Below are 26,355 nucleotides of genomic sequence, written 5' to 3' on the forward strand. Positions count from 1 at the left end.
CCTTAAGCCCTAAACTATTTGATAAGTTCCCACAAGTTTATGCCTATTATATTGAGAACCACAAGTTCCCACAATAGTCTGTGTCATATTAAGTAAATACAGAGCTGGGGAACGAGTTTTTCAGGTTCCCATTATGTAGCTATATAGAGTTGGGCAACATAGGACCTTGGGAACACAGAGAATGCCTCTGCAGAAAAGAACAATATTGCAAAAAGCAGTTTCATGATCTCCAAGCATCACAGTGTGTAGCAGGGCTACAGGTTTAAAAGCCCAGTCACACCAGTAATTAGAATGACAGATTCACAGCAAAATCAATTAACTCCAATGGAATCGCTGCAAATGAAAGATTCGCTCCCTGGAGGGAAGTGAATGGTTAAAAGTTGGTGATAATTGCCCCATTAACTGACCACTAAAAGCCATCTTGACAGTGTTGACCTCTGATTGAATCAAGTGCTTAGAAGTTTGACATGGAGGAAACTATCATAGTTTATTAGTTGTGTTGCACTGTGCACTTTTATTTAACCTCCTCTATCAGAGACAGTTATTAGGCAGGAGTTGATGGTGCAAATACATCTTTTAAATAAATTGTGTGAACTTATATTCCCGTTAGCAACAAAGCTGATAGGCTTGTTAACCGACAAGTATCAAGTGGTTAGCTAGGTCATTAGTTTTTATACCTCATCAGGTAAAACTCGTCACTGAAAGGAATGATGTTCCGTCCTCATGTAAATCAGGTGTAGGGACTTTGACTCATCTTTTCTGGGTTTGCAGTAAAGTTTTAAAAGTTTCTGAGAAACTTCCCTAAAACCTGCCATATGAGACTCAGCAGGCTTTAACGTTTTGTATGGTTACAGATAAATATGGTTATTTTGAAAGAATGATATTCAACCTCCTCTCCTTGTTTTAAGTGGCTCAATCATACAATTTCCTTATTTATTTTGGGGAGATGATCTAGCCTACTCCCCATCTGCGTCATGTTGTAATTTTAAGATCTGGGGTCCCTCTATTGATTATATAAGAAACCAAAGGGACTCAGCCAGAACTAAGTAATGTATCTTGATTTATGTGGCCCTCTTGAGTGTGGCTTGAGGTACTGTTTCTGTTGGAAAGGCCGTTGAGCTGTACAGAATGAGAATGAGCAACAAAAGCCATACTATATGGTTCAGTTATGTTTATTTGTTTATTTATTTCCATTAGACAAATGCTGTGTCATTAGTCTGCATCTGGCCAGCTTTCTGGTGTGACCCAGCCTTAAAACTGAACAAGCAGCCAAATCAGTTACACAGACATCCACATCCCCCCTGCTCCCCTTCTTCAACCTCTCAGCAGCTCATTGTCTACTTCAGACCACCAGAGAGAACCTGGAGATTCTCCTCATATGAGACTTAGCAGTTCCTCTAAAGTTGTGCTTCCTGACAGTTTTTAATTCCCTGGTGTCAACATGTGAATCTTTAAAAATAGGACCTAAGTATCAGAGGTAAATATTCTTCACCCTGTCAGAAAAATTAAGCAGATATTTTCCAGTCTGAAATGAAATGCTCAGATCAGTTTCAGAATCACATTTTTATGTTGGGGAAAACATGCTATGACTTCCTGAGTGACAACTTGGGAATTGTTTCTGTCAAAAGAATTAGAGAAATTCTGAGAAACCTCCAGCTGTGAAATAGAGTAATATGCTGAGTTTATTAGCGAGCAGGGTTGTGCAGGTTGTCCAGTAAAGAGGGTGATATTGTCTGGGAAAAGGCTATTGCAACAACAATTTTTGCAACAGAATCCAAAAACCAGTAATATTAAATGGACAGTAACCTCTGTGGCAGAGGTCCAGCTCTCTCTTTCTCTCTCTTTCCATCTCTGTAAGGTAGGAATGTGACCATTCAGGTGGGGGGGTAGAGGAACAAGTGCCAGGACTGCCACTTCCTACATGGCGGTTCTCAGGGAAGCGGGAGGGCTGGGAACAGGAAACTTCACAAAACACATCACAGACAGACGGAAATGAATATTTAAAGAAATGAAGTGTGCGAATGCCTCTCTCTCTCTGTGTGTGTGTGTGTGTGTGTGTGTGTGTGTGTGTGTTGTATGATGAGGTACCAAGGGTGTAAGGAGGAGAGAGAGAGAGGACAGGAAGAGAATTACATAAAAAAAATGAGTTATACAGTGGAGAATAGTGTGAAAGAGAGCCAAAAGAAGTTATGGCTGAAAAGAAAGAGAGACAGAAAGGAAAGAGAGAAAAACAGATGGAGGAGTTAAAAGCAGGGAGGAATGGGAGTTTTGCACAGGTGGGATGGACGGATGGGTGGCTGGGTGGATGATGGAAAATCTCTTTGTCCTTCATTCTTCCGCCTTCTTCTAATTACGTGGCAGTGGATTTGCGGTGCTTGTCTTCTTCTGGTCATTCCCCACACACAGGTGCTCAGTGCCAGATCAAATCCTACCTCAATTTTATATCTCCCAAGGTCCGCCCTGTGTTTTCCTAATGTTTAAAAAGGGAAGTGGTTTTTATTGGGAAACATGAGGTATGGACATATGGTAGCCATCACAGCTGGCTTCAGACCTGAGGAGGATAAAAGATGCATAGGGTGATGCAGGAGAGGAGAGGAGAAGAAGGTGGTACAAGAGAAAATTCACAATTTCCAGAAATAGTAAGAACAGGAGGGACTTCTTTTGGAAACTGACCTAGCCTAATGTTATTACTTTACCATAGCAGGATGAAGACTACGTGTTGGGCAAGGCAATGACCGAGCATTTGTCAGTAGGCGAGGAGAGCCAGTGGCGGTCCAGCTGGTCAACAAGGTCAACACTGCCCTCAGTACCACACGATTGACCCCATAACCCCTCTTTCTCTTTATGGGAATGGTGGTGAATACTGTGAATGTAATTCGACTCTACCTTCCTTGAAGTGATACTAACAAGTATATGAGGTGATTTATGAGGTCTTTTTATTCAATCACCTATTATTTTCACAACCTGTCATTTGTCCTGTAACCCGCTGTGAATGTGCGAGGGCTGTCCCTTATCATGGTTTTCTCATTGGTTTCTTCTAGATGCTTTTGTTTATCAGTCAGTCTTGTATTGCTGCCCATTTGACTACTGTGTGTAAACCAAATTGCCCTCCAGGGACACTGAAGCTCTTTACTCAGTGGTGGAAGAAATCAGATCTTTTATCTAGTAAAAGTAGCAATACCACAGTGTAGAAATACTCTGTTACAAGTAAAAGTCCTGTAAGTAAAGTATATGAGTATTAGCATTAAAATATAGTTTGGTACAACAGTAAAAGTGCTCCATAATCTATAATATTGCATCATAATTTCTAAGTTGATTATATTTTGTATTGATTTGAACCTTCAAAGTAAAGCTTCCAGGTAAACGTAGTGGAATGCATCAGTTCACTTTTGCCCACACACACTCACTGTCAAACTTGAGGATTTCCTAGAGGGCTTTGAGTTATCAGCACCAGCCAGAATGTGAAGTGTTCACATGTCAAGTTCAGCTTCAGCATCTACTCAGAATGTAAAGAAGCAGCTACAACAGCTGATTCTGATACAAGAGAGATGTTAGCATTAGATCTCTGTTTTTATCAACCTGTTGATCACCAATGACCTCCCCTAAGCCCTGGCTAATGCCTCCAGAGCCATCATGGTGGCTGTAGCACACTCCTTCACCTGACTATGGAAGTGCCCACAAGAGGGGGAACAAGTTTGTGACCCACAGAAATATTTTAAAATACTCACACACTATTATCTTGTTCAAGCACCAAAGAATTTATGGATGCACATGTGCCTCTTAATGATTGGCACAAAAACACTTTGTCAGAAGCACCTTTCATATCCTGCTTGCTACAACCATAACTGACACTTTAGCAACTCAGTCCATCAGGAAACCACTTTACAGCCTTGATATTTAATTTGATATATTAGCAGTGGGACCTAGAGCAACACTCAAACCAAATAAGTGGCTCAAAGTAGCCAAAAGCAGTAACATAATTAGTCAACTTAACAGCCTCTCCAAGAGCTTTTCTGCATCTATACAATTGCCTGTCACCCTTGAAAACATTTGCATTGACATTCCCAAATCAGCACACCGTAACACACATTGATGCATCTCCAAAAGAGACTCTAGAGTTCTCTCTAGTGTCTTTCATGGACAGATACACCACTGACAAAGCCAACTTTTGGAATTAATTAAATTAGACACGACAAAATATTCTTTTGGCTCCTTGACAAAATTAAAACCACCAAGTAATTTTAGCAAGATCATGTGGTGCAGTCTACACACAAATCATGCATGTTTGCTTAGTAACGCTACAAATTCTAAAATACATAGTTGTAACCAACATATGACTTTGTCCTCTCTGTTCCATCCTTATATTATTAAGAATAGACACAGAGTAATGGTCAATCTGATTTGCAGAACAAGAAGAATAAAAATGATCATCTCAGAGGAAATAATCATCTAAATCTGTTGACTAATGAGTGCATTCCTGCAGAACACAGGGTGCTTTGTGTGTTGCCAACGCTGAAAAACTAAACAACAAGACAAGAGAGAGACTCTCAACAGAGTACACAAATGTTCAGAGTGACAATTAAAAAAAAAAAAAGTTGTCTAAATGCATTTACCTCTGACTAACATGTTCTCTAATGCCACAAGTGTTAAAGGGATTCTCCAGCTTTTCTCCACATCCCAGTGGTGCGTTGGTGGATCTGGAGGCTTGTGAAAGGAAAAGAGTTGGACGGCACATCAAGGCAGAGGAACTGGGAGAGTACACCTGAGTCTGACCATTCATTAAAATGAAAAGATATGTATTTATATTTGTGTTTGTTTACATGTCAGTCAGTCAGAGTCTGTACTGTAATCCCACATCTTAGGCTACTAAAGCCTTTCTTAAACCCTAAAAATTGAGTATTAACATTCATTATTGACCTTTGAAATATTAGTCTGAACAAAAAAAATCTCAACACAAAGGTCCACTTACTAGCTATTTACAGGGCTTTCAACCACATCGGACAGTCTTGTGCACTGTTGTCATCATGTGTCATCAAAGTACATGACCATTTGCTGACTGGTTGTATATGAAGACATGCAGTATCAAGGAAAAATCAGACAAGGCTGTTTTTCTTTTTTTCTGAGAAGGCTTACATTTTGGAGATACATGGGTTTCATTGGACAGTGATGATGCATGTTTTGATTGTAACTTAATGGCCTAATTTTGCTCTCAAGAGTTATGTAATATGGGTATGTAATCTTTGTGAATAAAGGTCAGATACAAAATGGAAACCTTTAGTGACCTTTACTCATATTCTCAAAGGAATCTTTTGACATTTTTGGAAATACACTTTTTTGCTTTCTTGCAGAGTTAGATAGGAAGACTGATGCTGCTCTTGTGTCTGCACAACACCAAAATCCACCTACCAGTCTTACTACCTTTGGACAGGCCCAGGCTGGCTGTTTCCCTCTGTTTTTATGCTACAATAAGCTACCCAGCTGTAGGTAGCTTTATAGCTTTATATTGAACCGACAAATATGAGAATGGCATCAGTCCTCTCATAAATCTCTTGGCAAGAAAGCGAACAAGTTTTTTTCCCCAAAATGTCCAACTATTCCTTTAAAAGCAGCCTCAGAGCAATGGTATTAATGTTCATATGAATGAAAACTTGCACATAAAGCACATAAACACAGAATGTGTAAGATTTCACTGAGGAAATAACTTTGAGACATCATCTCTAAAGGCTGTTTCTCCTTTATTTAATGGGAGGGAGCCTAGCCTGTTGCAGAAGAAGTCATGGAAAAACAATCACAGCCTCACAGGCTTTTTTTCAGGAGGCGACAGACTTTAAGCACCTAAGGATCCTGGGACCTCGGGACACCAGGCTGCACTGTGGGTGTCCATAAGGTTTCACAATTAAAGTGGATCCACTCAGAAAATGACTCACTCTCCAGTTACTGTGCGGACACCTCAAATTAATTGTCTCTTTATTAACTTCAGATTACAAGAGGGGGCAGACGTATTCGACTCCTTTTTTCAGCTGTCGAGGCTCCAGTGTCACTGCCATCTGGGAATTTATGTGTGAGTGAAGAGTGGTTGATGATGAATAGGCTATTATCTGTTGAAAGAGGTGAACAGCTGCAATAAAAAAAATGTAGAGATTTAGTCATTTTCAGTAGGGTCACTGCCCTTTGAAAGTTGCCAGGAACATGTCTATAATCATATATATGTGTGTGTGTGTGTGTGTGTGTGTGTGTATGTGTGTGTGTGTGTGTGTGTGTATACACCCTTGAGCTGGTTTCATGTAGAGGATTAATTGCTTTCAGAGATCAGGCACAATCTCCTATAGTCTGCTGCTGACATCTCCATACAGCTGAGGAAAGGGGAAAAACTAGATGTCAAACTAACTGCATAATCCTCCTAAAAGCCACATTTACAGATTTATTACCGTTAAGGGAGAAGAGGAAGAGGCCTGTGTCAGCGAAACAGAACGAGGCTGCCTTCTTTGTTTACTTGCCCACCTGTGTGGCACAAAGAAAAAGATCTATCTGTAAAATCAGCAATCAATTTTATGAAAAAATGCCATGAAAGGAAGTGATAAACTGTCATATCCAAATGATTGTGACTTAGCAGACACAGTAGAAATCTTGTTAGGGGCTTCCGCGTCTGGTTTTGCCTTCAATCTCTGAGTTTAATCGTATGTTTGGATCATTTCTCAGCTTCCTCCACTCTCCCTTTCATCTGCTCTCCTCACTCGGCAGCAGACTGCAAACCTCAGTGTTAGTAGCTACAGTTGCTAATAAATACAGAGGGCCTTCAGCCTTTATCCAGATGAAGACTCTCAGGAGAACTGCACAAAAACAAATGGCTTGTCTCAATGATGACAACTCGCATGATGAAAAACTACAGCTTACAGTCTTATATACTGATGTAGTCTCCGCTGAGTGCAAATAAATTGTGTTAGGAACCAGATCAATGCGTGCCCTGGCTTTATACTTTACATACTTGAGAGTCAGGCTGCAGAGATATGTTCTGTGATCTGCTCTGTGACAGCTTGTGAGTCCCGTCCTGTCCTCCTTGTGTTGGGAGGATGTTGAGAGGTTGAACAGAATCACATCCAATCTGTCCAAGGACGACCTGCTGGGAAGGTCCCCACTTAATTTGTCTTCCCGCTGCTCTGCCATTGGCCCTTTGCCATATTTTAAAGTGAATCCAAACGGTCAAAACGTCTCTCCCTCTCTCTCTCTCTCTCTCTCCTGCTCTTTCTCTTTCTCTGTCTCTCCTCCATCTCTTGCCACCGTACATGGGGGAGAAGGCAAATGGTGGGAAGGACGGACCTCACTGCCTTCAAATTTGGCAATGAGAATACTGACAATGACAATGCAACCAGTCGTCGCATTAAAGCAAAAAGAAACTGAGACAACATGTTGAGGATAACTCTGCTGAGGACACTTCCAGTGTGATATTCAAATATTTACCTCTAGCTCAGCAAGTGCAGACCTTCTTTGTCCATTCTATGTCCTGTCAACTCTTTTCAGGGCCTTTACAAACACATGTTAATACATACTGCAATATAATAGAAGACAGTGTATCTTAAATCAATTAAGTTTCATGTGACTCACAATCTATTCATGTTCTCCAGTAAGAAATAAGTGTTTTATACTCTTCCACCAACCTTTATTGAATAACATTAAACCCTTCTGTCATTTCCATGAAGCTGTTCAATCAGCAGTTTGACAAAGCAACGAGTAAAGCGAGTGATGCTTAGTTTAATCCGTGTTTCAGCCTCCCAACATGGCATCACCTCCACTTACGCAAAATACTGATATAAAAAACGTTTGAGTTTCCTTTGAGACCTTTACATGTGTTTACTTCTGTGTGTTTCTGTGTGTGTTTGGAATGAAACACTTGATACTGAGTTGTACACACTGGTGGGAGATGAGTCATCTCTCCCCCCAGCAGTTCGTTGTTACGCACATCAGGCACCCTGGGAGACAGACACAGTCAAGCACCTAATCATAAAGTGAAGGATCGTGACACCACTAAGTGTGGTTTTATAAGTGCTCCATCTATAAGAATGTCTCATTTGAGTTTAAAAAAAAAAAAAGAAAAACAGGAAGACAGACTGCCACAGGCTGTAGGTTAAATCTGAGGTCTGTGCTGCCATCTGCTGCTGATACTGCCACTATCTCCTGTAGAAGATACATTAACATGATCATGATCACATTCTCAAATGAATAAATATGAATGTAGTGTCTGCCCCAACTTTTGTGGCAACATACTTATAGTGAGTAATGATTTTAGCAAATATGTTTATATATATATAAACATGCTAAGATACTTGTGATTCTTTACCAAAACATAACATCTTTGTTACTGCACTGATGAAGGTGAAGCAACGGTACCTTCAACTTTTGACTTTTAGTTTAAAGTTTATTATCTCATAGAAGAATTTTATCATTGATGGAAAATGAAATCATGGATGGATTACAGGATGGGTCCACTAGGAACAGGCCTATAGGGTCCCAGAGGAATCAGGAGCCTCACTATGAAGCGACTGATTGTAACATTTCCGGTTGGGAAAAAATCAAATAATCCCAAAGAGGCGCAAACTGACCACAAAGAGGCAAAACGACCATTAACCAAATGTGTCTTTGAATCTATGGCTCTTTCTCTTAGGACCCTGGGGGTGGAGGCCTTTTACATGTTTGTACCCAGGGGCCTGTTATCTCATAATCTGTCCATGAGTGAAACAAGGAGCGCACACAGACATAATATACTGAAAACATAACAAATTAAAGGAGTATTAATTGGAGAAATATTTTATTAAACATGTTTATACAGAAAAATAAAACATATACAATCTAACAGGTGAAAGTCTTATCTGTTACAATTTATGTGAGAGGGAGGCTGGGCTCCTACAGATACTAGTCAGCCTGCAATGTTGTAAAATGCTGAAGAATGGGACGTCTCCATGCAGCAGAGCAGCCAGGTGTCACCAATCATCACATCACTGCCTGATTTATATAAAAGCAGGATTTTGTGTTTCAGTGTGTTGCTGCTGTCTCATCTTGAAGGAAGTGCAGAATACTGGTGAGTGTGGAAAGTTTGATGTATTTTTGCCTCAAGAGTAATGAGTTTATTTGTTAAGTTGGTGATTATAAGATGCTTTTGGTTCTATAGATCTAGTAAGAAGTTGCTCATAAAACCATTTACCTTCATGACCCATATTCTGTGGCCTTTATATCAAACACAGCAGCTGTTTTCATAACTTCTTGTTTTCTTGTCTGAAGTGGAAAATATATTAACCTGACTTTAAATGAATCTTGGAATTTCTATGTCCCTTCCTTTTTACTGTGTAATCTAGCCTGAGGTATGTCTCTCCCTTCAGACTAAAGATGTCTGGCCGTGGGAAGAAAACTGTACCCAAACCAAAATCTGCAGTGTCCCGGTCTTCCAGGGCAGGGATCACTTTCCCAGTAGGCCGCATCCACAGGCTGCTCAGGAAGGGAAACTACGCAGAGCGGGTTGGCACTGGCTCTGCAGTGTACCTCTCAGCCGTCCTGGAATACCTTTGTGCTGAAATCCTGGAGCTGGCAGGAAACGCCAGCCGTGACAACAAGAAGCAACGCATTGCTCCACGCCACATCTTGTTGGCGGTGAAAAACGACGAGGAGCTCAACAAACTGCTGGCGGGCGTCACCATATCAGACGGTGGTGTCATCCCAAATATCCATGCAACTCTTCTCCCCAAGAAGACGAAGTTGCCTAAGGATGATAGCTCTGCTCAAGATGTTCAGTCTCAAGAGTTTTAAATGTGAAATGTGTAGAAGTTGTAAATCTTATTAAAGGGTTATATTTTAAGTGTGTCTGTCTTGTGGAGCACTAGCGTCTGAGGGGAAATGCTGCCAGAGACCCATGTCTTGGTGGCAGCTGGAAAGAACTGGGTACTTTTGTTTCATTTCCTACTGGTAGCTAAGGGAACCCCCCCCCCCCCCCCATTTAAAACTTGACTCTATCAAACCCTAGTTTTGGTCCTGTGACTCAGTGTGGGTTGTGACCTCAGTTCTGAACTTCACTGGCATTGGCTATTCAAAGATATGTAGCTGTCTAACCATGGGAAACACTGACTCATTTTTAGAAGAGGGTTTTTTTTTTTTTTTTTTTTTTGGGGGGGGGGGGGGGCATTTTATCAGCCAAGTTTAACAAGGATACAAACTTTACTTGGCTCATTACTAATCTTGACTGGAAACCAAAATGTTTTCCAGAGTAAAAGAATTTCACCATCACCTTCTGTTGGAAGTGAGGAATGATGGGAAACTCAAACTGCTGGAAAGTTGTGTTCAGGTCAATGTTTTCCATGATGTTCAGGGACAACATTACAAAGGAACTTGAGCACACTGCATTGGTAAGGCTCATGATCTTACAACACCAAAATAATTGTATCCATGTGATTTTTTTTTTTTTTTTTTTTTTTTTTTTGTCATCATCTGAGATTAACACTGAATTGTTTGGCAGTCACTGAATTATGACTTGCCCTGTCAGCATGTTTCTATTTAGTTTAACAAAGGTCAGCAAAAGGTTGATCTAGCATTGCACCTGGGATACTTGATTTGTAGAGTTAATCTGTCTCAAATGAAACTACGACACCTTTCGTAGATTAGTTTGGATATAATACTTAATTAACACTTAACATAATTCCAAAGTACTCAACCCACCCCTTGAGAAATGTTACTTTCAGAAACTAATTTAGTCAGATAATTGAGTGATAACATACATTACCTTTACCATTATACCATTTTTTTTTTTTTTAAAAAACTTGCTGGAGCCAGGAAACAATGTATATTAATGGTGAAAGCATCCACACTCTTCAGCCTGTGCAATATTTATTTACTAAGACTGAAAGTTTATCTCAGTAAATGAATATTGCTTTTCCAAATTAACTAGGAAATTTACTGTAACATCCTGATATGAAAAACACTGTTTACAACACTACTTTTTCTCTCTCTATTTTTCTGCATTAAAAAATGTGCAACAATCTGACATGACTGAACACAACAATCGCAAAAGGTAGGAGAGTACATATGATAATAATATAACAAAATGGAATAAAATTAAAATGCTGCTAAGACTATTGAAGTAAGATTTCCATTTGTTTCTGACATTCTTGATCTGCATACTAATCACTGATTTTCATGCATCCTTGTTATTAGATAAGTCAAAGAAAAAAGCAGAAATGAGTGGAAGAAGTCCTGCAACAGAAACTTTACTGGCCAACACAGAGCTCTGATCTCAGCATCATGGAGTCAGTCTGTGTTAACATGATGAGACTAGATGACACTGAGACAGCTGAAACCAGAGAAGTACTGTGGTAAGTTCTCCAAGATCCTTAAAACAATGTACCTGCCAAGCACCTTGAAAAACTGCAGGTATACCAAAGAGAACTGGTGTTGTTTTAAAGGCAAAGGCTAATATTGATTTCACTGTCCTAAAATTATGGATTTCTCTTCCTCCCACCACACAATTCTCTTCATCTACTGAGATTTTCAAAAGGCAACTTAAAATGCACTTTTATTCATCAGCTTTTAACTGCACCTAACCCAACCAGCTCAGGTACATCTTCTGAAGCCTGAGGTAATAATAATAATAATAGCTGCGACTATTGCTATTATTATTAGTTTTGATGTTGTTGTCGTTTTTGTTATCATTATTATTATCCTCACCTTTTTCTTTTTCTTTCACATTTTTCTCTGTAAAGCATTTTGGAACGACTTTGCTTTGTGTTGTAGTATAAAGTACTATAAAAGTAAAGTTGTTTTTTTTTTCTGCATTATTTTTTTAACCTCACTTTACTTTTAGTGATTAAAACATTTGCACTGTATTCTCTATATGTGGACTTGTATTAAACAGTGTAAACAAATCACTAAGATAATCTAAAGTGGAAGGATTACAGAACGCAACACTGTCTTCGTTTTCTAACGGTGTACTTTAAGCTAAACATTCCTGTAAACCTTTAAAATATTTAAGTACTTTTTTGCAACTCTCTGTAACATTGCGTCTGCTGAACGTTCCCCTGTAGGTAACGACGTGATGACGTAAGACGTGTGAACAACAAACAGTTGTTGGACTTCAACAAGCTAGCGAATGGCACCGCTAGACAAAAACAGGTTCATCAGACTTTACCCGGATAGAGAGAGACCTACGGGACCTAAACGCTCGGAATATCTTTAGTATAATCTCGTAAACGTTAGCACTGTTAGTGCCGGTAAGTCTATCTTCGGCACGGTTCCTTAGCAGCAGCATTAGCCACCGAAACATGCCCATTGCTCAGAGTGTGACGCCTGTTTTTTTTCTGGCTGCCGCTGGTCGAGGGTTGTGATGCGAGCCGAGCTGCAGCGCGACAGAGGGTGAGACGAAGAGCTACAGCCGGAAAATATTTTTCTCGACACAGGAGAATGGACTTTGTCGGGGGAGAACAGACGGGCTCACGCAAAAAAGCAGGCATGCGACCGCACACGGGCCTGGGTGTCATTATTGGACAACAACTTTAGCAAGCTAGCTAACGTTAGCTCGCTCAAATTCATGCAAATGAATTGGTTTTGTATCGGGCAGTAAGATCACTTTGCTAGCGTAATGGAGGCACCCTGAGTGACTTGATCATTTCAATTGACTGTCCTGGTCCTCTGAAATACTGCTGGCAATGTGCTGACGACCAGGGAGGCTTTAGTCGGTTCCCACTTGGAGCAATAGGACGCGGTTGGCAGTGGTGGTTGCCTGATAGTGGTAGATGAGCAAAGTTGCCTGATTTGGCAAATAAGTAATTACTGAATCTGATATCTGTTTCGCACAGGTGTCACATATTTTTTGTATTGATATTTGTGTGAAATTGCACTTTAATTAGCTAAGTTTTCAAGGATGCACCAAAGTCATCTGTGATTTGGGGTTTGTGAAAGCTGTACTTTAAATCACCCCCAAAACAACAAACCAGTCAAGATATAGGTATAATTTTCTGACTGAACTTGAATATAATTTGGTCAATTAAGGGCCAGGAGAGGTGCACACTGTGCACTGTGAGACAGAGACCAGAGACAGGCTTATCCATGTAAGTTGGTTCCTAGTTACTGTTTAACCTAATATCCAGGCTGTCTGGCACAGTTTAAGACTGAGTTTCACTGGAAATGAAAACATGAATATCGAAGAGCAGCGTCTAGATTTGTGCAATGTTAAGACAAAAAGCAACGTGGATGAGGATCACAACACTACCAACAACACAGAAGGGGTCACTCCTCGGATCTCTGAACTGATGACAGATAGTAACACAGAAAAGCAGAGTATTGTTCCCACAGAGGCCTCTGAAACGTACCTGATGCCTCAGCTCACTGACAACCTTCAGGGAGCCAAGGAGGATAACCACCAGGTACAAGACACACTGGAAATTGATGAGGTCAATGGAAATAGAAAGAGCAGTGCCCAGGACACCCCTGTGATAGCAAAACCCACTGACTTGATCTTTTCTAATGATGAGCAGCACAGGGACGATATTGGGCTGGAGAAAATGAAGGACGACAAAGACACTGATCCTGTTGTTGGTGACAGGGATGATGGTGGGGAAATGGACATAGGTGTGGATCTGAGTCTGGATGAGAGCGGGGTGTTGGAGGCCGAATCGACAAACGTCAGATCGTCATTAGACAACACTTTAGCCTCAGAGTCCACGTCTCAGGATGTCCCAGCTGGCAGCACGACAGAAAGCCCGTCAGATCCAAGCCAGGCGAGCAGCACAGAGGCTCCTGCCGTGGACCAGGCTGGACTGTACCCCTCAGTGGAGGAGGGGGACGATAAACACAAACCAAGTGGAAAGAGGGTGACATTTCCTTCAGACGACGACATTGTCTCTGGAGCAGTGGAGCCCAAAGACCCCTGGAGACATGGTAAAACTGTGTGTTTGTTTCTGCATATCTGTATGTGTGAATGATTTTCCATTTATCCTCCTTGTCTATTGTGCCTGTATGAACATGTCAGTTCAACATGTTTTACAAGAATTTATTCTCATAGGACTTTTAATAACATTTTCTCAAGCTTCTTATTGGAAAAAAATATTCACTCTGCTCAGATTGGGTTTGAAATGTGCCCTGTCATGGTCCATTTTCAGTGTGTAGTCAGTAAAATCTGAATGGGTGGACATTAACACTGGTGCATGAGAAGTGTTTTGATGTGCTGGTCTTTGGTGGGAATTTTGTTTTGTGTCTGTCTTCAAAGCTCTTAGTCTCTTGCAAGATGACGCTACAGTCTCTTCAGTCCTCAGGCAACACCTGTGCCCCCACCCCTTTTTCAAACAGAAGTTCAGTTCTCACTTTAAATAGTCAAATAAATAACATAATGGCTTGGTCTTAGTCAGTTTTAATTTCCAACACTTCCTATACTTCTAAATATAGCCCTGGGCCGTGTGCAGTATTGTGAGTGGATCCCACCACTCCTTGAGGTGTGCCATTTTACCACAGTAGGTTCCTGTTTGTTCAGTGAAAACATGTCCAAAGGAAGCTCATGCAGGATATGGCACTGCCTTTACTGTGTTGATATAGGGAACAAAATCTTTCACGTTTCCGCAAAATGAGAAGTTACCTTTTCACCTATTAAAGTTACTCTTCCATGTTAGAGTTAGAAAGCAGTATACATTATGATGTACATTACATTGCATTGAACCAGTGAATGAATAAATCCTCTCTCTGCCAATCCAGATCAAATGACATAGTAGACAATGCACATTTCGAATTTATTTTTGTACATAGATTAGTATTTATAGAGTAGTATGCATGTGTAATGAATATAATAAAGGACAATGTGACATATATTGTACATACAGTATAATATTAACATTTGTTTCAGTCACACCTTTTTCTTTTCTGTATTTTTTGATTAGATCAGGCTTTACGCTCATCTCACAGAGTGAGCTCTACGACAGCAAAACACACTTAGTGCCAGAAATATGTTTCGGCAACAGTATAATGTACCAAGCTGTAGGATTGTCACAGTTACCTTTTCTTGCCCCAGTCCTGACTCAGGAATAATAATATCAATTATTAGCTCTTTATACTTAGACTTATACTGCTTCAGTACACATAGTTTAGTGTTTAGTTTTTTTTGGTTTGGTTTTTTTTTTTTAGTAGAGCTGGGAAGTCGTGTATGATCTGACCATGACTCACTCGCTCCTTCATCTGGCGTGGACAGTGTACATCACTGAATAAACAGACCTACATGGTGTAAAAAACGGTGTTTGCTCACAGTGCTGTGACGGCAGTCGACGTACTGTAGTTACACAGCTGGTGGTAGTCTAATTTGAAGTATGCTGTCAGTGGAGCCTACTGGTCTCAATGTCTGTGACCTGTGTGGTTTTAAGGGTAAGCCAGTGAGAATCCTGTGTTTTTTCCCTGGTGTATAAAACCAAAAATGTAGGCCAGACCAAGGCAAGGGTCAGTGGTGCGAAATGTCCAGATGGGGGAGGGGGAGTGGAAAGAAGCACAAAAGCAGCAAGATTAATATGCATGAACAATACTGCCTCGTGTTCAGCTGAATATGAATTGTTCTATTAACACCCCTGCAGTTGGTCAGGAAAACACTGTAAATTATACTCAACCCACTTAACATATTTTACATGTTTATAGCATCCATTCCTCTCACTGCTTGTCACTTAACCCTGCTGCTTTTCCAAACTGTTTCTGTATCAGCACCTTTACATTGCACATGCCAGGCAGCCAGTCTGATAGTAAATTGGACATGAAATATCTTCAGCCACTCTCTACAGGGACAAAGTCCAACCCAGTTAGCCAAGAGTTCTGAACCCTTATGAAACACCCAAGGCTGGGAACAGTAAAGTATCTTGGTGACTGTAGTCTGGGATCAGACTATTTATCACAGCACATTTATCACATAGTTTATTTAAGTTCCAAAGGTCCAGCTGATTGTGCAGTTGATATAGAGATACACACACAGTTGATGGCAGTGAAGTTAATCACATGATACAGAACGCTCTACTTTTAATGTAGATGAAGATAACACTGTGTTGTGTTTTAGTCTAGTGGTTTGGACAAATACTGTGATTTGGACTCCAAAATCTCAAACTCTCAAAATTTGATCATATTAGCTGATTTCAGTCTAAGTATGATCATTGTGAATTCAGACTGAAGTAATTTTATTTATCATCTTCATGAGTTGAAGCATTTTATACCCTCCTGGGTTATTTGTTGAATTTTGTTTTCCTGGTTCCAGACCTGGCCACACTGACTGCATGTCCAAAATTTCAACAGTAATATAAGACAGGGAAAATAACTTTTATAACATAACAACAATAACGAAAATGAAAACATCCCCTTAATTTAGATTCTTAATGACTGAACCTTCATACAGTGTAAATCCACTCTGCAGGCATTTATTCAATTGACATTTATGCTGCATATTGGCTGAATTTCATCAGATCCTGTAGTTTTCAGTTGCATAGGAAATTCCTTATTTTTGTTAACAAATAAAATACACTCAACTCTGAAAAATTTCAGTCCTGCTTATAAACATATAACAACCTGTAAAATAAAGTAGCATCGAAGCAGTTACCAAATTTTCTAGGACTCGGTCTGCCCCAGTAGGCTAAAGGGACTTTTTTGCAACTAATGAAGCCTGATAATTACTCTATGCCTAAGGTTGAATAAATAATTGCTCATTCTGGGAATTGTTTCAAAATTTTGTTAAAGTACTGTACAAGTCTGTTAGTGGTGAACTTCCCAAACCTTTGACATTCACCTGGATATCTTTTCCTTACTCCATCTGCCATCTGTCTTTGGCACATGCTCACACATGGGACAGGCTATCTGAATGTGTGTGTCTCTGAGTTAAAGTCCAGGAAATGAAATATATCTGAATTTCCACCCCGAGGCTCCTCATTCCTCCTTAGGAGTGAGCACTGTCCCACAATAGATTCATGAACCATCCAGACCCTTTATCGGCAGATCTGGTGTCAGGTTTTCTTGGTCCCTGTCTTATGTCATCTGTCAGAAACAAAAACAGAGAAGTGGGTCTGAGCTCACAGAGCCTGGAGCTTCGTTCCATGCACAGTATGAGTTACTGCCGTAAGGAGCAGAGGCAGGAATATGTTAGATGGGTATTAAATGTTCATATATCTGGTTTAATTGCTGTCACGAAATGAGCTTCTGAACAGGTGTAACCTTCATGGAGTCAGGAAAGCCGCCATTTAAAAAAACACCAGAGGGTCAGAAGGGAGTAAAGTACGTGGAACAATAGCAGCCAGCTGTGAATTGACGTCGTCAAGTTTTGTAATTTCGGCTTACATTCAATATGTGAGACCAGAATGAACAAAAAAAATACAGACAAGCCGCAGCTCATGGAACTGTCTTTGTATTGTTGTTCACAACAGCTTAATTTTGTTGACGTACTCTTGAACAGCAGGAGGGAAGTTGTAAAATACTTGAATGTCCTTTTATTCTGAGTTAGATAATCTACTTCTTTCGCACTCTTTTATATCTTTCCCCTCTCCCTGTCTAGACTTGAGGGACGCTTGTTCTTTCCCCCCCAGGCCTGGGCAAATACTACATCATATCCTGAGATTCCTGAACTTCCCAACATGCTGCGTAGCTTCCCCTCCTCCCCTGTTTCTTCTCCCTTGGCTCGCCAATTCACCCTAGGTGCAGTTTGGGCTTAAATCCTCAAAGCATGTCTTTACAAAAGCACTGGATCGCACTGCAAGCATGTGCTAATTCATTTATTTCATCAGACTTAACAGATTGCTTCTGTTAAACCCTGATGCAAGAATAATAAGTATAACAGTATAATAAGTATTACAGTATTGAAACTTTATTGTAATACAGCTTTGTGTACAAATAAGGTAAAGCCTACTATTTGCAGGGCGGATGATTCCTTCACATTAATGAGTGTTTATCCTGCAAGCGACCACACTCTTTGGCCTACGTGCAGCTCTGTCTCGTGTCATCAGACCCAAGGCCCACTTGGCACCAGGTTATTAGAGGCTCTGTGACCCATGAAATGTTATGTGTTGTGGCTGTGGACCAAGTTACCAACTGATAAGCAAAGCTTTCAGTGTAGAGAATGGACAAAGGCTTTGAAACCCTAGGAGAGAGTTCAGTTTGTGCTAGAGGCAGACCAATAAGGCCTGTTGAGTGGAAATAAAAAGTCTTTATGAAATTATCTGACCAAAACATGTTATATTTAATAAATCTACCATGAGTGTAGAGAGTGTTATGTGCAGATTAATTTCCTATCTATCAGCTAATCAATTAGTGAACTAATTATTAATTTAAGATCAAAATTTGACAATCAAATCAAGAAAAACTTGATTGGATCTGCTCAGCTGTCAAACAGCTACTCTGCTGGTGCTGGTGTTGCAAAGTATTGTATACACTGCAGTCTGCTAGATAAACAACGCTTGTGACACTGTCTCTAAATTAGTGTTTCTTTTTGTCAGCATATTTTTCCCAGTCAGTAATACACACTGGTGCCATATATCTGTAATACCTGCTGATAACATCAGCACTCTGGGATAGCTCTTGTTTGTACATCCATCTATTATGCATTTCTGCCTGTCTGTGCTACACATGCACCTTGTTGTCTTGTAAATTTGAGCAAGAAAGTGTGTGTCTGTTGTTGCTTGTTTTGTAACAAACCCTGCCCTTTGACCTTGTGTCTGTCTGCAGTATAACCCTAAACGGTGGTGATCTTTACCAAGAAAACTGTGGGTTGACAGTAATTGGCAGAGCAGACACAGAACATACAAGTCTCTGAAATTTACCAGCTTTTGTCTGTGATGATTTGTCATCCTCTCCTGATGTCTGTGTAGGACTTTCCGTCCTCGTCAAACAGGACTTTGTTGCTCTCCCCCTCCCATACCTGCTCTTATCACTCCTGAGGAGTCTGGAAGTGACAAATATTACCTACACACTCTACACATTGCACAAAATGCCCCCTCATTTAAAAATAGAGCATACAACTGTTGTTTGCTCATAATGTCACTCTCCATCTGGTCTGACAGCTTTCTCTCTCTCTCTCTCACATGCAGGCTTGGTTTCATGTGGGAGATAGTTTAAAATGGCTGCTCTGGGTTTTCTTGTGTTTGTGATTTTTTTTTAACTGGCATCATAATTCATCATACAAAGAGACAAGCTGTTGTTGATGGACAGTTATAATGTCTTACACCGCTTAAGGCATGAAGTCACCAGAGGAATGTTGTGTTATTATATACTGTCAAGTTGTAGTTGCTGTGTCTGCAGTTATGTGCAAACAAAGCTAAAATGCTCGAGGTCTATATTGTGTGTGCAGTGACGTGAAATTTGAGGACTGGTATTGTGTGGGATGTTTGTGTTTTGTAGGAAGCCTGGGGGTTGCAGGTGTTGTAATTTTTCTCAGATTCTGCCTCAGTCTCCCCTGAGTGCTGTCTGTTAATTATTGATCTGCACGCAGCTACTTGGAATCAATTCCAGGGTTTTTGCATAATCACACTCCTGCAATGTCTTGCCAGAGAGCCACACCATTAGTGGCCATTAAATTTACTTGGTTTACTTTTGATCCTCCACCATCATGCAGATCTATGTTGATACAACATGAAATAGGTTATGTAAATGGGTTAAATGGATGAATTTTAGGCTCATCTGTTATAGAGCAGGAGGCAGCTCCTACCTTCAGACTTTTATCTCTCTCAGTGTGTTTACCTACTGTCACCGTCTTGTCATCCAGACTGGTAGAGGCACTCAGCAGCAGTGCCACAGGCCCTGCCATTCTGCCCCACCTCTGACGAGCCAGGCAGCCAGCTGTCATGTGTGAATGACGCTGCTGTCGCCATCCACAGCACAGCAGTGTGAAATGGCAGGGAACATGGACTGGAGACGAGGAGAGGGGGTCTATTTTGAACGCTGGCACTTGCATGTTAAGTTGGAGCTGGCAGTATTTCTGTGTTCTTCCCCCAACACATTCGCACCCATTTCTGGAAGTTTGCCTGAAGGCTTGGCCTGTTATTTCATACATCTCTGTTGTCACCTCAAAATATAGGTGATTTCGTGTTTTCACTTTTAGACTATGTCCACACTAAGTAAGCTAGCCAGCCAATCAGGATGTCATCTGACAAAATCAGCATAAAGACAGATTAATTACAACAGCAGTTCTGTATCATCAGCTATGTCAATATTTGAAATATGTCACTGCAGGAAAAAGTTAGAGATGACTTAGAAGTATCTTCTTAACTTTGCTGTCACACATTCTCAGTCTGTGAGTAGGCTGCACACACACCTGGTTACTCTGCTGAGTGACAGCCCATTACACCTCCATTCACTGTCCTCCTGCACCCTGTGGTCTGTGTTTTAATGCAGCATCTCATTTAAGTATTTTTCTGTCTGTTGTCAGACAACTGAACTAATATGAAATGGTTGTTTAGTAGTGATCCAGAAACCCTACATTTAAAACTGCTGCCATTCTCAAGTTGCTGCAATACAGTGATAAGATCAAATCCTTATTTTATAATTGCTATATCATCTGATAAAAACAACATAAAACCAGGTTAATAGTGACAGTTCAGGTATGTATTTGGCTTTAGTGGCATTTGTAGTGACAACGATCAACAGTGAACATTAAAGGCGAACTGTTCTATTCTGGTTGGAGGGCTGAAATGGAGAAGTAAAAGATGAATTTAACAATTTAATTGGTTTAGTATGGACATACTATGAAATGCTTTATCAACAAAAAAACAACAAATACTCCTCTTCTGTATGCTCTGTTTTTCCCCCTCCTGCTCTCTGTTATAACGTGCTGTGTTTAAATACAGTCTAAAGGCATTTACACACTGGGGCCTCTTTTTTTCCTGCAATTAGTTTGCATGTCAATATATTTTTTCAAACTGTTGTTTGTGTTATGAGTACTTGCACACGCAAATATTACATGGTGAAAAAGCAACATAATTTTAGCAGTGCTAGCATCCCCAGCAGGACCTCAAATGGTCACTGACATCCTAAAATATATCTTACATATTGTTTATTTGCATTGTGCTGTATGTGTGAAGAATTAATGCAGTTGTCATTTATCATTTAAATGAGTGCTTTTAGTGTTTTTGACATTGACTTCTTTACTGCTACATACCACTGCATCTCAGGCAGACTTAGGTCATAGTTTTCAGACTCATCACTTTGGCGACCATGTTCTAAATGAAGCCAAACATGCAAATATGCCAATATACAGTATCAAATTAAGCTGATACAGTATGACTCACTTTTAGTTGAAGGACTATATGGTTTCGTCTGAACTGAATGTTCTCATTCTTGGCTTATGAACATTTGTAAAAACCTCTAGAGGATGGATTGAGCTCATTGTAATTGTCAACTAAGACATAAACATAATGTGACATTTCAGATTTTCATCTGACAGCCGCAGTATGCGAGCTGCACAATACCTAATCGACTGACAGTGCAAACCAACCTCAGACTGGACTGGTTCAGTCAGTGGGGCAGCAAATCACTTAAAGACTGCTGAAGATGTTGGCCATACATCTGAAACAGAGTGGATTAAATTCTAAGCAGTGCTAGTTGGACACCTGGCCTCAATGTGCTCGTGAGTGCTCTGCATCCAATCTTCTCTGTTGGAGCTCCTTTTCTGAACTGCTGGCTGGGAATAATTTCCCCTCAAAGCATGTAACCTGTCAGCACTGGTTTCTCAGCTGTTACCTTTCATTACAGACATTTTATCTTAATAAAAGATGTATAAATAATCAGTTCAAAGTGGCAGTTACTTTCCAGAGACCTCATGCTTTTGATTATAAAAGCATCCCTCCCCCTATCAACATACTAATCCTTCAAGAGGATTGGTTGTTAGTTGTTGTGGGGTAGTATTAGCTGCTACATAATAAAGTGTCTGAGTGTAAGGTAGGCCAGTGCCTTGTAATATATGGAGGACCCCAAGTGTCACTGAAATAGAAATGAACCATTTCATTACTTGATAACTAATTGTATTATTAATCTCTAAATAAATAGACTAAAATACCAAGTATTTAATTATTTGATATTTTAATGGCAAATAAAAAGAATTATTAAAATAATTCTTAAATGAAATCAATCAATAAACAGTTCAAATTAAAAAATCAGTTTACAAAAACAACATAAAACAGTCCAGAGTACATAATTTAAAAGTACATTGAAGAAATCATATAATTAATGGAATTCACAAATGTATTTGAAAATGCAGTTTATAAAGAGACATAAATAACTGGACACAAACTGAATTAAAAATACATATTTTAATCAGGCTTTTGAAAAGCCAATTTCCTTTCTCATTTGCATTTCCATTTCCCTTCTGCTTTTCCTTTACCTTTTAGCATTTCCATTTGCGTAGTCATTTACTGCTTTTAGCCATTCCACTCAGCCTCCCCGTGGCACTGCCTTTTGCACTGGCAAAACAAGTGAAAACAATGATGTTTGATGCAGAAATTGTGTTACTATTTCCATGATACCTGGTGGTCCTCCATAGTAACAGTCCTTTCTCTCAGTGTGTTGTTATGTAACGTTACATTTTTGAAACCTCAGCTGTCTTTTCCAGATGTGTGCAGATGGCAGGTCAGGTGTTTATCTATGATAGTTTGACTGAGGCTTATACAGTCTTCAGCACATGCAGAATGTGCTGTATCATTCTTAACTAGTGAAACCAGTACATGCCGCACAGAAGAAATTTAAGATGTTGCGAAAGTCGAAAATTTTCAATGGAATCCTCTTTTTGTGCCAGGCCTCTCAGTCGTCTGTCTGTCTGTCTCTTCAAATAGAGTCGCCGCCTCCTCTGCACACATGCAAACACTTGTCTTTGCTTGTTTCCTCCTTGTTGTTGGAGTAAGGGGAAAAGCACAGCACCTGCAGACTGTGTGTTTGCACTTTGTTTCTTGTTAGCTAGACAAAGAATGAGTAATGAAGGTAGAAAGATGGCAAGGCTGAGGAGGAGAGACAGACACTGACATGTACACAAACAGGGTCAGACTTTACTTGAATGCCTTCTCAAGAATTCATTCATAACCTTACTCTACTTATCCTTGGTTCTGTGCAGTAAACAGCATCTCTAAAATGATCATTTGTTGTGCAAATGTGGAGAAAGAGCTGGCAGAGAGTGATTTTGTCCTAAGATGATGGCTGTCTACATCTATTCAGCACCTTCTTATGACAGCAGCTTTTAGGTAGGTTAGGTGCTAGCTCTTTTTCATCACTTTGTAAGATAAGAATTGTGTGTACACGGGCTCTAGAGGTTTGGCTTCAACATCAAGTGCTTTTGAAGAGATTCATAAGAAAGTATTCAGGGCCATTACATGTTCTTTTAGATGTTTTTAAAGAAGTCTGAAAACTGTAGAAAGCTCCTTTCAGAAGTTCAGAGGAAGGGAGGTGTTGCCCAGTTTATTTTGTAACTTTCCAAAACTAACAATCCAATGGTTGTACTGTTTCTGCTGCAACTGGCCAGGTGTGAATGTTGGGGGAAAAAATGGGCAGAACTTCAAGCCCTCACAAACCTCTTACCTCACAATCCCCAAAATCCTCACAGTCCTACATCCACTCCATGTTTTGAATTAAGCCATTATACACACAATGAAATATGCTACATTTTGTGTGCATCCCTTATATGCATGTTTAATTTCCTTAGCCTGTTTATCGATCACTTACGCCAACAAATGCTTGTGCTTTATCACGCAACAAATAGCCTCCCACCTCATGTTATACAGGTAACTGCTCTGGAAAAAGTGGATACTATGGAGCATCAAATTGAAATTCCTGACTTTGTGTCTCATATAATAGCCTGTCATGGAGATGATAACAGGTTTAGGGAACATTCATACAACGGGCCACTCATCTATCCCAGTACGGCTAGCACAAACTGAGTCTGGTACCAAAGCCCACGCTCACACTGTGGGCGCTCTGGGTTGATCTGTTTTGACCTTTTGTGGGCGGCGGTAGAGGTTTTGACTGCAATAGTGTTATGATGTTGTGCAGCTACAAAGGAGGAGAGAAGTCTTTTATTTTTAGCTGCTGCATTTAATAATGAAGCATAATTTTTTGATGACAGGGAAATAAGAGGAACAATAGATATTGGAATAAATGTTATTTTTTTGTGCAGGTACAATAACATGTTGTTTACAGGGTAGCAATGTAAAGGCCATGCCATAAGGCAGAAGTGTTTATACCTGATCTGAACATCCACACGTGAAGGCAGAGTGAAAAGTTGGCCGTCACAGAGAGGGCGAAGATGAGATATTATTTAAATATGGAAATAATGGCACACATTTTCCAACAGTCTCTCCAGGTAAGGGAAGGCATTTATTGTGCTTGTTCAATTGTGCACATGAAAAGTGACCAATAATTGATTCAAAAATGGAAAAAGAAAGATAGAGACAGGATTTGAAATCCTGTCTGCTTTGTCGCCTCCACACAGCTTGCCAATCACTGTGTAAAGTGGGTGTGAATATCAGAAATTGTGGGAAATTGCTCTACCCGCACCCCACACCCCCTGTCTGACATCAGAAACATGGGAGCTACCCTGGCTCCTCCAAAGACTGAAGACCTGTCCAGAGTGAACCTGCCCGTTGCCCAGTGCATGCTGGGATAGGCTCCAGCCCTCTTAAACTGGAACTTGAAACTGGTTAAGCAGTTTAGAAAATGGATGGATGTTATATTGAACTACATCATACTGAAATGTGGTGCCAATGAAGGGCAGAATGGTAGATAAAGAAATGGGAAAGCTCTGCAAAGGCCAAAATGATCTGTCCCTAGTACAAGTTTTCACAAATCAGGTCAATATACGACATGTATTACACATACAGGACAAGATGTGGAGCAGTTTGGTGGTGAAATGAATCAATACAATAGCTAATAATTATTTTACAGCAGTTGTAGGTCAAATTCCCCAAGCTGGCTGCAACCTCAGGTGTACCATTTGAAGTTACTGCTCTGAAATCTGCCTGCCATTGTTGCAGTAAAATGACGTGTTAATTTTTCACTGATCTCATCATGTGCTTTATAGCTTTAAGACAATTAAGGTGTGGAAGTGAAGTAGCAGGTTTAGCCAACTGAGCATTTGCTCTCATTCAGTGCCTAAAACTTAAAGAAAAAATGTATTGTGAGTACAGCTCTCTGCTCTGAACATATGTGTCTTGACTTGTTGCAGCTCTGCCAGTTGTTCAGCTTAAGTAATTGATTTATGATTTATGGTAGGTAGGCCTCCCTCATTGCCTGCAGTTTTTCCTCGCCCCAAGATACCAATCCAACTGGCTGTGCGCTGCAGCACAGATACACCAGAGCCAGAACTTGTTAGGGTAGAGTTAAAGCAGACACAGCGTAGTGCTGGAGGAGTATACTCCAGCAAACCTGATTATCATAAATTGATTTCCCAATCTCTGACATACTATGACCATATATTTTTTGATTGATTGCATTGATTTCCTATTGACTGCCTTTTAACTCATGATGGGAAGAATGTGAGTGAAATTATTTGAAAGCTGAAGAGTTCTATGATATTATTGTGTATTGTTAATTCATTTGTCAGCAACTAAACAACATTTTCTGAATTTCAGTGTTGTATGATTTTATAATGTTAGTTAAGTGACTCTTTTATTATTGTTATTTTGCTCACACGATCAGCAGTGGCAGCAGAAAGTGATTTAGTGTGTGTTGTTGTGTTATATAGTGGATGGTGGCCAACAACAGTAACAATGAGAAAAGGAGTGTGCTGCTCGTTTGAGTCATTAGGCAGATTCACTGAGTCAGAGCAGAGATGAACAAGTTCTCTTCGCTCTTTGATCGTCTCCTCTCCCTGTCTTCTCCACGCCTGAAGTCTCAATCCAGGGTGTTTTTAAAGCAGCGGCCCTGCCCTTTTTGATTTTTTTTCCCCCTCAGTACAACATGAAGAGCTGGTTTTGTCTATTGAAGGGGTGGTTAGGGCAAATTTTAGGATGGTGCAGTGCAACAAAGGAAATGTATTCCCTGACAGCTTAACTTGGATTTATGAGATAATATTCGACAAGTTGCAGAGCGCGACAAGTTTTGAGGAGTTGCCACTGAATTCTGACCAGAACCTAAGCTGGTTGACAATGATATATTCAGTGATCTTGGGAGTCTAGTGTCTTCTCTCTCAGAGGAAAAAGTGGGATTTTTAGTGAGGTTTTTTTTTTTTTTTTTTTTTTTTAAGTTCAGAGTAATCATATATTTTTTTGACGGTGCATATAATCAGCTTTCTATTTCCTCGTAACCTGGTTTTCAAAGATGTTGTTTGGAGCAGTCGTTTCTCCTCCCTCTCTTCCCCCTTCTGCGTACCTCCTCATCACCACTCCTTCCATACATGTACCAGCAGCA

General features: G+C 40.2%; 2 protein-coding genes across 2 annotated transcripts in view; both read left to right on the plus strand.

Moving 5' to 3' along the window:
- Positions 1–8,984: 8,984 nt before the first annotated feature.
- Positions 8,985–9,844, plus strand: LOC108900816 (histone H2A). Its single transcript, XM_018702058.1, has 2 exons — positions 8,985–9,073; positions 9,372–9,844. The coding sequence occupies exon 2, from the start codon at positions 9,379–9,381 to the stop codon at positions 9,793–9,795; it is 417 nt and encodes a 138-aa protein (XP_018557574.1). The 5' UTR covers positions 8,985–9,073; positions 9,372–9,378; the 3' UTR covers positions 9,796–9,844.
- Positions 9,845–12,070: 2,226 nt separating this feature from the next.
- Positions 12,071–26,355, plus strand: part of ppp1r37 (protein phosphatase 1, regulatory subunit 37) — a 39,716-nt gene continuing 25,431 nt past the window's right edge. Inside the window, 1 exon segment of the mRNA XM_018702057.2 lies at positions 12,071–13,911. Within this exon segment, the coding sequence (XP_018557573.1) occupies positions 13,167–13,911 (745 nt within the window). The 5' untranslated portion in view covers positions 12,071–13,166.

The sequence above is a fragment of the Lates calcarifer genome, linkage group LG21 (genome assembly GCF_001640805.2).
Source record: "Lates calcarifer isolate ASB-BC8 linkage group LG21, TLL_Latcal_v3, whole genome shotgun sequence".
Taxonomy (NCBI): domain Eukaryota; kingdom Metazoa; phylum Chordata; class Actinopteri; family Centropomidae; genus Lates; species Lates calcarifer.